The following is a 12,126-nucleotide window of genomic DNA, read 5'->3' on the forward strand; positions in this document are numbered from 1 at the left end:
TGAGGTTCGCACGGGCCCACCTCTCAAGCCTGTCAAGGTCCCTCTGGATGGCATCCCTTCCTTCCAGCATGTCAACTGCTCCACACAGCTTGCTGTTATCAGCAAACTTGTTGAGGGTGCACTCAATCCCACTGTCCATGTCTCCAACAAAGATGTTAAACAGCGCCGGTCCCAATACCGACCCCTGAGGAACACCACCCATCACCGGTCTCCACTTGGACATTGAGCCATTGACCACAACTCTTTGAGTGCAACCATCCAGCCAATTCCTTATCCACCAAGCGGTCCATCCATCAAATCCATGTCTCTCCAATTTAGAGACAAGGATGTCACATGGGACAGTGTCAAATGCTTTGCACAAGTCCAGGTAGATGATGTCAGTTGCTCTGTGGTTTTCATCCGTAAACTACATTTAATCAAACTGGTATTTTCAAGATCAGGCCTTATCTCATTGCTACAAAATATAATGCCATCTTATTTGTGGACACTGCAATTAGTGGAAAGATTTCAATTTGTTTCCAGAAGGCTGAACCGAACTGTTATGCCTTCCTCATTAGAAATATCCTCCTGTATCTACCCTAAAACTCCCAAGTTTCAACTAAATTTTCTTATTTGTTTTCTATTTATTTAGATTCTTCAGACACTGGTACATAATAACCATAATCAACAGACATGTGCCTGCAGCTCTCTCACCATCCTGCCTCTCCACTTCCTTATCCTGTGATAACAGAACTCATATCCTGATTTTGGATAAATCATGAAGCAAATGGAGAATTTTTTCATGCAGGAGTAAGACAAACAGCCTCCCTACTGATGTCTGGTTATAAGTGTTAAAGTTTCCATAGGGGAGGAAGAATTTGAACCCATCGAGAGCCTTTGGTGGTCTCACCTGTAAAAAGTCACAGTGAGGCTTTTATTTGCACAAAGGACCAAATCTTATCCTGGTCAGTAAGCTGGAAAAACCGATTCATTGCTGCAATAGTAGTTTTCCCACTCCTCTTCAAACTTTTTTGAGTTAAAGCATGCACGGTCACATGAAACACAACCACCAGTCACATTCACTGATGACACACCACGTACAATGTGACCACTGCCTGGCTAGAACAAGGTCTTCATAAACATTTACAGTTCCACACTTAGAGCACTTATGAGTATCTTTCCACTATATTGGCCAGAGCAATTTTTGGCTCAGTAATTGACCAAACTATTAAAAACACAAGGAGAGGCTGTGGGTCTGTTTATGTGGAAAACATACGGATAGTAGAAATTTCTTTCAGATATTGAATAGCTGGACCCTAACTGCACTGGTATTATCAAAAGTCTTTCCAAGGACTTAGACAAACCTCAGATTAGATCCTCAATGAGGAATTTTTTACATTTACAATCCTATTATCTAAAATACTGTTTACCATGCAACAAACAGACAAATCCATGGTCTCGGACTCAAGTTCAATATAGTTACCTTGTCATCCAAAACAGGCTGAATGGGGACAGTGAGAGCATCATTTACAACCACTCCAAGCTCATCAACGTAGAATACAAGTACACATGCCACAGGAGCCCAGGAATTTTCTGCTGTTAAAGTGAATGTTTTTGCAGCCTTTGTGCCAAAAGCCATAATTTGTTCCTTAGATAACACCTGAAAGGGAAAAATGAAACAATCTTTTGGTATCTCACTATGTCATAAGCTCTGCAATTCCTTCTACAAATAGCTGTTAAAAGAAGAGACATATAGCTGTGATTTTTTTTTTTACTAAGTAGGTAACCAGCTCTATGAGACTGCATATCGAACAGGCATTACATTACAGGTAATGTAATATTTAAACATTAAAAATAGATTTTTTCCATGCTTTAATACCTGTATCACTATGGACAAGTAAAGAACTACAATGATGAGTGCACAGCACAACATTGTGCTATGAGAACATAAAAATACAACAGTAATACGCCTGGGTCATGTGGGTCATCTATAATAGCATTTGAGTTTGGATCAGAAATATAATTTTAAAAGCACATCTCCCAAACACCCCTACTTACCACACTTTGGTTTGCACCATGGAGAGTGTGAACTGGGGCCCACTAATGTGTTCCAGTTAAAAACAGGCATTCATTTTACCAGATCAGATTAGAATTAGTCTGAAGGTACCTTGAAATACCTGGAGTTCAGGCCCACAGCATCAACTTTTTCACTCTACATCTGTTCCTATTGGACCATACCACTTACTAATGAAGACAGAGCCATGAACAGGCCAGTTCCTTGCCTTTGACCACATGGACCTGATTTTTTTTAAATCTTCTAGAGAGTTTCTATTTTAGAAAATACACATGAATGCCCACATTTTATATTGTCCTAAGATTTTCCTTATTCAGTTTACTATTAAAGTCTCTGAAAGAAAAAGAATTGTAGTTATCATGATCATTATGGTGTAGACTGTGCACAAGACAGGCATGTGTTAAGGACAGGATGGGAGACTGATGATGGTATATATAATAAACCCTTCAATCCAGATGCTGTAAGACACAGTACAGCAGCCGAGCCATTAAACAAGCCATTACCCAAGCCATTTATTTTAAAAAGCTTCCTATGAAGTTCCCTTGTTAACAATGCCATCCCGCCCACTGGACCATCCGTTTCCTCAGTAGGCAGTGCTCCCAGAGGGCACCTCCTTACAGTGCCAGGGGCATTTCTGCTAGGTAGCGAAATGGAGGTCTCTTTCGAAAAGGTCCATCCTAGTGGAAAGGAAGTTTCTGGGCCACCTCTTCACAAAGCACAATAAAAAATGCTGAATCTCTCTAACATTCAATCACATTCCACTCACTGGAGTATTTCTCAAGTTGGTAAAAGCCATCTTGGATTGTCCCCATATGTAAAACCAGTAACTTACCAGATAGTGGAACTCTCTCACTGGCTTGTTGCTTGCAATGCTCAGCTCAAAAGGCTTTCCAGCCTAGGAAAAGCATACGATTCATATGGATGAGTATGGAAACATAATGAGTAACTTGAATGGTTTTTATCTTGGCAAGTTTTGTGTCAGACTGTACCTTTATATCCTGGCTCTTTGTTTTAACCTGGAGATATGTCTGGCTGGGGGAGCTGAACACATCATAAACACCTATGTCGGTCCTACTGCTGAGGAACTCTGCCTGCAAGACAATGCAAAACAAAGCTCTTAGCAAAACAGCAAAATCTGTGTGATGTTCACATATATGGTACTGTTTACAAGAGCATGGTAGCCTTAATGGCAGTACAAGACCACTTTACTTCTTGCTTGGGGTATCTGTTTTGTTTTTTTCCCTTGCTATCTTGGTGCAATTATTAGATCACATTTAGACAGGATGCGTCACTTTCCTTCCAGCTCTAACACGAATATGAGGTAAGGAAAATAACAGTAGGTGACATATCAGCTGTTGCAGATGGCAGGAACAGCATACCAATGATCACAGCCCGCTCAATTTGGTGTGGCGCTGCTCCAAAGTAACGTATTACAAAGCAATACCTGAACTCTCAGAGTTTTTGTATCAGACAAGATTGGAAACTCAATATCAATTATTCCATTTTCTGGGACCGTGTAATTCAGGACATGGACTGTCAGATTTCTCTCCTCTGTTGCCTCACTCTCAAGGTGAGAAAGTGAAGAGTGGTGAAAAAGCAGGTCTGACTGTTGTGCAGTGATTGTGACAAGATTTTGCCTCTCTTCAGCTGTCAGATGGTTGCTATCAGAACGTGTCACCTTTAGCTAAAGACAAAAAGAAAGAAAACACCCATCAAACAGGGTAAAGCTAAAATGCACAATGCATAACATGCAACAATATATTTGCACTCACATCATACCAAAAAAATAAGGGCATCCTCAGATTTTTCACACATCAGTAACTTTATTTTTAATCCCTTGTGAGCACTGCAGGTAGGCAAGTCAGCCAAGAACAAAATTATTCATAACTCCAGGGAGTAAAAAAAGAGCAGAAGCAAAGCAGATGGAACTGAAAGGTGACCTGCCTTTCAGCTCTCCCAATTACTCTTCTTGTTGAAAATGCTTGTCTCTCAGGCAAATTATACGCAACCTACCTTCAGACTGAGTATTTAATTTTATCACTTGTATCTCACCACTACAACAAAGGACAACCTAACATTACATCATGTGCAGGAAAATGTGTCAGATGAGCAGCTGCCAAGTCAGATGTCTTTATGGATTCATCAAATGAGCTGAAGGAAAGACTTAAAACAGGCCCAAAATTGACAGTCTGCAACTTCTTCACTCCAGCATCCATCAATCAGCACTACAACTTACACCAACCTTTATTCCCACATTCAAGCAGATTCTCATCCATAGTAAAACCATTCTCCTTCTGTATTACACACTCCAAAAATTCAACTTCTACATTTAAAAGCACCAAACTAATGTTTCCCTTTTCTTTTTCAATCCAGAAGTCTGTCACTCTGTCACCTTTCCTCCTCTGCCATTATTTTCCTATCCTCTCTCTGTACACCATATGCAGATCTCCACTTACTAGTAATAGCAGCAGTTGTTCCTTCACACTCCTCTGGAAGCATAACTGATACCTTCTTCTCTGCCAGCTGCAAGCATTGCTAAATGCCTCAGCTACCTCTCACTCAGCTCATCTTTGGAAGAGGAAGAAGAAGCAGGTCAGAGCTGGAGTCAAACTGGGATGCTGGCAAGGAAAACGAAAAGGACGAAAACCAAAGACCCAAATGATCAGGCTAGCACAAAGGTATGGCTTGAGCCAATCTACTCTGAAAGTGTATATTCAGTCTATTTTATTGGTATTTAGGTCTGACTTCTATACAATAAAGGCTCAAGAACTATAAAGTCGATTCCTCTTTTCAAGCAAAATGCAGTGGTGCAATATGCAACCTCTGCTAAATGTAGAAATACTGAACGCAGACTATGGACAGCATGAAGAACATGAAATACTTCTATGAGAGGACTGCAGCTGGTATGAGAAAGACAGGACAGAAGGCAGAAAAGACACTTTCACTTGAGAGCAATGTGGTTTGATGAGTTTTACTGAATTTTGTAACAGCTGCTTAATTATATATATACACATTATATAAAGTATATATCTGTGTGTATATATATACACACACTTCCATATACAAATATTATTAGGAGGGTTGGGACTCAATAACTACCTTGTTTTAAAGCACAGTCACCTAATGGAAAACAATCAGCTAGAAACTGGAAAGATTTCTCTTCCATAAGAATGCTGATGAACTATGCTCAAGTGTATCCTGGCAACACTACAGCATTCCCTGCCACTTTATCCTTTTCTAGAGCAAACGCCTCTAAGTTTAGTATTTGCTGATGTGTATCATGAAAAAGAGGTAAATTGAAAACAAATCTGTAAATTATACTTAAAAATCCGAGGCAAACTTTGGCATCTAAGCAAAAATACAGGAGAAGAAGTCACATTTGTTTATGCACAGATCATAATAAAACTAAAGAACTTACAGTAGCTATGAAGTTCAGAGAAGGTTTTATAACTCTAGAGTAGTCCATAAATTCAATAAAATAGTCACTTTGCTTTGGAAATATGATGGTACTTGAATTTTGGGAGATTCCTGTTGAATAATTGTATGTGTTTAGACAACATGCTTTTAACATACATATACCTTTAGCAGCAATACTATTTACTGTCCATGATTTTTAAAAAAATCTATCATATTTTTCACCATTTCCACTCCAATTGCTCTTCATCCTTCCAGCTAAGGATCAGTACAAAGGTGGTATACGTACTGGTACTGTCTTCCACAACACTAAATAAGCCATACCACGTAATGCTCTACTCCACGCACTCTATGTCAGAATGACACTTACGAACCCCAAATCAGCCAACTTCACCTTGCCAGGGTTTCTACAGAAAGTCTGTAATGAAACCTAGTTTCTGGGTGAGGCAGAAATTTTTACAAATTATTTTTTTCTAATATGCAAGGTGCAATGGAACATGAACTCACAAAAAGGCTCGGTTTGCAAATCAGCCGGTCTAGAAGAGGGTAGAGAGTGGACAACATGGGGCCAAAGAACATTTTCTACTGATGTGGTTTACAAACAAACAAATAAGATAAGTTTACGATTAAACTTAAGCTTGTAAGACTCAGGCTAATGCTAGCAATTCTTTATGCCTGCTCTTCTCATCAAAAGTGATCAGTCACTGACTTTAAGACCCCATCTGAACATATTTCTTGGTTATTTAATAAATCATTTAGCATAAAACTGTATTCAACTGAGTTAACAGCTGGTTAAACTATTTAATATCTAGGCAAGCAACAGTTCAGAGAATGTTTTTTTTTAGACAATATATTTGCATGTAGATGGTTCGTACTGCCATCAGCACATGATGCTTTTCTAGTGCTCCAAGTCCCTCCACGTAGCGGTAAGCTCTTCCAGCACCACCTACTCTTTGGATTTCTCTCAGAAGGCATCACACAGCCACATACCTGTGAGCAACTCGGTGACCACCACGATAATTTCTATTGGCTCTGTGTAATCACTGTCAACTTGGTGCCACGACTGATCAGCGTTCAAGTTTTGCAACATAAGCTTGTTACAGGTTACATTGGCAGATCCATTTATCTGCAACGTAGAAAAAAAAAAATTGTTGAGCCAGCAAAGCCAAGGACACCTTTCCATCTACAACAGCTTATTTCTGCTTAAGTCCTGTAGCTCTCCCTACATACAAGTTCTGGAGTGTCAATTACAGAAAATTATGAACACTGACCTTTATTTTTTGCTTTCAGTAACCATTTTTATTAAATCCAGTAAAAGTTCATTACTTTTTAGAGTCAACAATGCCTTATGGAGAAAGTTACTTGTTTTTTTCTAATATCTAGAATTTTCTACTTCTACATGGCCAGAGCAGTGGTGCCTATGCTTTATAGAAAAATACAATGAACAGGCCCCTGACTGAGGAGGAGGGGTATACCCTATCCAACATCCCTGAGCTCAGAGTTTCTGTAGGCTAAGTGCTGCTGAAGGCACTGAAGTCAGCCAACTGCTGAAGTCAGCCAACAGAAAATGACAGGCACACCATTTAGCAGAAATTGAACCTGTTTTAAACATAGTCCACAGCTCAAAAGTAAAATGCCTGATTTTGCAAAAGGATGCCATGAATCTATCACCACTTTTAAGTCTTCAGATCAAAACTGCATGCCTTTTTAAATTTCATCTCCAGGTTACAACTAGTACAGTAACTCCACTGTAATTACTAGGCAAAATGTTTTGGTCTCTACCATGCTAGAGCTTCACCTAGACAATTGCAGTGGTCTCCTCTGGCCTTGTAACACAGGGCTGAGTGATCAGGGGCACACATGGGGCCAGGGAATGTTCCTAGGCATGGGTCCTCCATCACCTACACTGCTACAGTGGCTCCTGGAAAGTTTTTCTACCTGGGCCAACTAACACTCTCCAAAATAACTTCCAGGCATAGTTCAAGGGACCACAGCAGCCAAGTATCATTCCCAACAAGCAGCCTGAATGTAGACACTTTATTCTGGAAATTAAAGAGAGTTTAACACTATCCATGCAAGTCACTCCATAGATCATGCCAGCTGAACTTAGCACTCGAGAATGGTCCCAGGCATATTTAACCTACAAAAGGAGACACAGCCTTAAAGTCTACAATGCTACAAACTGCTAACAGAAGACTCACCTCCATTGTTGTTGTTGTATTTCTCTTGTTTGCCCAGTAAGAGACAGAAAGGCAAGTGATCGTTACAGTTCCCTTTACTGGCTTTCCATACGTGTACCTGAAACACATCAGCCAAAGTCAAACCACGCACCACCTCCAGGGTGTGGGCTCCTGAAGAGCTCTCAAGGCAAAACATTGTACTAAAATATTTTTCCCTGGCCTCAAACATGGCTAGAACACATTTGTACTTTGAAACATGGAGTTTTCAATACTGAGACCGGTTTATCAACACTAAAGTCAGAAGCCCAAAACCTGGAGAAGATATACAGTGCTGTTCTTTCCTGCGCACGAGCTCTGTAAACCTATTGCTATTATTCCGGGCTGTAGGAAAATTAACTACATTAAGCTAAGCTGGAAGCGAATTATTGAACAGAACACCAATGTAGCATCATAACTAATAGGTAGTACAGTTAAAATGGGACATGGGAAGTGCAAGTGTTTTGCTTCCCAAATGCTGCTAACAAAAAATGAGAGATGTCAAGATACTTGTACTCAAATTATTTAGTAATCACAGTCCAAAGAAATCATGGCATTATTACACAGCAAACATAATTTGCAGCTGTGGCAAACCTGAAAACTGTAATATATTCACTTTTTAGAATGCCATTAGCAACCTGCAGTCAGTAAGCAGTAATAAAATAAAAACTTTGGATACATGTTTCCAAGTTATACATAAGGGAAACCATGACATTATCAGATTCAGAGAGAGGAAGGGGGGGGGAAACACAAATCATTCTAGTCCATCAGTAGTAATACATTCAGATGTGATAACTTTAAGTACTTTAAATCATTATGGATTTGATTGGCAGCCACTTAAGAAATATCAAAGCTGAAAAGCAGAGGGAAGGAATAATCAAATAGTGTAGTTACAGGAAGAACTCTGACGACACTGTCTTGCACCTGAACTCAGTCTTTCCAAGCAGACCTAATTACAGTAATAAGCTGCCATTAACCTTGAAATGATACTGCCATTGGATAGCATCCCTGTACTTAACTTAATCTAATAATACTCCAGACATGAGAAAGGAAAAGGGTTTTATGACATCTACAAGTATAAGGGACATATAAATTCTTCGTATACAGAGGCATTATGCCTATAAAAACAGTCACCAGGAATGAAGTCATTCCCTATAAATAATTATGACGTATCAGAAAAACTTTGGCACTGATGGCATTCAATCTCAGACAATTCATTTGCATCCAAGTCTGGATTTATTGCAGCAGACAGGTACACTTTCAAATACCTTATGAGTATACCTAATGAAGGAGCCAAGTACCCTGTGGAAGACCAAAACAACTTAGGAAACCAAATTCACATTAGCATATAAGGGATTCCAAAAGCAAAGCAGAATGGGGAAAAAAAATGAGGAAAACTTTTTTTAAAAAATTGCCCCTTATGAGAAACCTAGATGGTTTATAATATCAGGTTGCATTGCCTCTAGGAAAGAAAGCTTTTTCTCAAAAGTCCAAACATTTAATTTAAATAGCTTGTTAAACAATCATTTCTGCATTTCACTTATAAATGGAGTGCTTGTTTAGAAGGTATGTATTTATGGCGTTAAATAACCCACAAAAGACCTTTTATTTCAGGACTTCTTGAATGGATCTATCAGGTAGCTCTATCTGGCTCTCATCTTGCCAAAATAAAATTAATTTATATTTGAGAGCAATGCATACTGAATTTTTTGTCTAGATATTTGTTCAGCTGAAAAATAAAATATTATTTATACAATAGTCTACAGTGAAGTCTTTTCTGAATTTCTCAAGAGTTTTTAATTCTTCACCCATTTACAGGTATAGGTATTTTGATAGGCAGGAGAAGCCTATACTTCAAATCCACAATGTGGATAAATTGGATCAAGAAGGATTTGCATAGAAGTTTGAATAATTTTCCAAGTGGTCTAATAAAATACAGTTACGCTACATACAGACCTTGATGTGATAAGTTGGAGAGCACCATAAAAGAGTCATAAGAACAAAAAAATACCACAAAATACACATTATAAGCAAAAGACTCAAGAAATTATCTGAATAAGGTAGTTAAAAATGTCTTGGCTATAGTCTAGAAATACCTTTACCAGACCAAAAAAACTAACTATAAGTCTGAAGATCTATCTAACATTGTTACAACAAATCCAGTGGCTAGAAATGGATGCTAGCCAACTAATTTTGACTAGAAGGCACTTTTTTAGCAGCCTAAACCTAAGTTTTCACTTTGACACTTAAAAGACCCACAATAATTTTCTTAAGAGTGAGGGTGACAATGGTATTAATGATTTACTTACTTTGCAGTGACAACAGCAGTTATGTCTTCCTCTCTCAAAGAGTAGTATAATGGTGCTGTTATCATAACATCAAATTTTGGTAAAACTAAAAAAAAAATTTAAAGAAAGCATTAAATTCACACAAGAAATAATATCTTTTTCTTTTTTTAAATAATAAGAGTAGAACATGTAATATGATAAAGACTACTACAGTTTCCTAAGGAATATAAGTTAAGATACATTTTTAACCAAACCCTATGCATGCCCCAGACTAAGACTTTTTGTTGAAAGGAGAACAAGCATCATAAAAGCAGCCTGCACACAAGCTTGTAAGACTGAAATATAAAACGTTTAGCTTATTCAGCCTTTACAGAATCATCAGCAAGCTTCATGATCAGACATTATAAAGATATTTTGGGATGAACACATTGCCTGCATGATCTTGGAAAAACAGGGACAATAACTGCATCTCGTAGGCTTAAGATAAGTTTTTTAAAGATTGCATAACATTCAGACACTACAATAGTAGGTCATTAAAACTACCAAAGATAAACAGGGCAGCTGATAAGACGATGTTTCTCCCAGGACACAGAGTCAATCTCAGAGAAGCAAGAGATATGGAAATTAGACTTTCTGGGAGTATTCAAAAGGTTTGTACTAGTCAAGGGAAACTAGTCTAAATTAATGGAGAATCAACTACCAATTTTGGTCACTACTAAATGCCCTTAAGTAACACTTACCATATTCCATCACTTTAAATCTTTGATAATGAACTTGACCCTATTGAAAAAAAATCATATGAGAACATACATACAATTGTGGTTAGATTAGTAAGTTTAACATACCTTCTAGGCCAAATCCCACCCATATTCAAGTTAAATTACTATTTCTGACATGATGTGATTTTAAATCATGGCTCAACCATTATCAGCTCCTGTTAATGAAGCTCCTGTAGGAACCAGTAGCATGTATTTGTACCACAAAGGACACAGAAGCTCACATGCAGCAGATTGTAAGTATATGTAATGAAGAGCTTGTGGAGCTTCCGATCTGCAGACATCTACATATGGCTGGTTTCTGTATAAAAAACCAAATATCCGAGCTAGCTAGCGTAAAACTACCTAGCATAAGTACTCACAGTCATCATGATGAACCACGACTAACCTACCAGCGGTATCTTTACTAGCTCATTTAAAATTAACTCAAGTATCTCTATACAAAAGAGAAGCTCCTACAGTGTCTACCTAGAGGACAAGACCATTTGAAAAGCCTGTATAATCCTAAGGTTCTTCATTTACTCAAAAGGCAGCTAAAATTTTGTTACAGTCTACAGTGTAGACTTACTTCAGCACAGATACTCTTGGGTTATACCTTCCTGTCTTGTTTATTTGTTAGTTAAAAATCAATGGACGACATAAACAACTATAAAATATAGTTACTTGTGTTCTCTTCTATTTTCCTATTTTTCTAATTTTTTCACTTATTTCCTGATTTTCCTCAGGAGGGTATCTGAAAGCATATTCTGGCATATCGTTGAGATGTGGTACATCAGGCCATATATGGCACATCGTTAGGAAATTAAAGTTTTTTTCACTCTCTGAACATTAAAAACTCAGTAGCTATTTTTGTTGTATGGTACAATGACAGTTGACCAAAAAGTCATGGTAGTCAGCCACATAAATTTTGCTTTTGTCTTACTCGATTGTTCTTCCTTGCTAAAGTGCGAGTAATTCAAGTTGCGCCAGGGGAGGTTTAGATTGGATATTAGGAAAAATTTCCTCACTGAAAGGGTTATCAAGGACTGGAACAGGCTGCCCAGGGAAGTGGTTGAGTCACCATCCCTGGAGGTATTTAAAAGACGTGTAGACATGGTGCTTAGGGACATGGTTTAGTGGTGGACTTGGCAGTGCTAGGTTAACGGTTGGACTCAATGATCTTAAAGGTCTTTTCCAACCTAAACGATTCTATGATTCTACGATTCTGACCAAGCATGTACGTCATTTGTCTGCAGACATATAATCCCCGTTCAATGATTTTTTTACGGCATCATACCAAAAGCTGCCATCAGCAGGGAAATGGCATGAGGTCATTTACCAGCAGTGCCTAGAACTGGAGCTCTGAATCTCAGCTGATCTGCTTGACGCAGGGATTACAC

At 38.4% G+C, this 12,126-nt stretch overlaps 1 protein-coding gene across 1 annotated transcript in view; it reads right to left on the bottom strand.

Moving 5' to 3' along the window:
• The window catches only part of CD109 (CD109 molecule), an 85,967-nt gene that overhangs the window by 41,510 nt on the left and 32,331 nt on the right, over positions 1-12,126 (bottom strand). The window contains 9 exon segments of the mRNA XM_019471130.1: positions 1,463-1,639; positions 2,886-2,948; positions 3,043-3,144; positions 3,498-3,737; positions 5,472-5,581; positions 6,458-6,593; positions 7,669-7,765; positions 9,993-10,077; positions 10,712-10,751. Of these exon segments, the coding sequence (XP_019326675.1) occupies positions 1,463-1,639; positions 2,886-2,948; positions 3,043-3,144; positions 3,498-3,737; positions 5,472-5,581; positions 6,458-6,593; positions 7,669-7,765; positions 9,993-10,077; positions 10,712-10,751 (1,050 nt within the window).

This window comes from Aptenodytes forsteri, unplaced genomic scaffold (genome assembly GCF_000699145.1).
Source record: "Aptenodytes forsteri isolate BGI_AS27 unplaced genomic scaffold, ASM69914v1 Scaffold256, whole genome shotgun sequence".
In the NCBI taxonomy this organism is placed as follows: Eukaryota; Metazoa; Chordata; class Aves; order Sphenisciformes; family Spheniscidae; genus Aptenodytes; species Aptenodytes forsteri.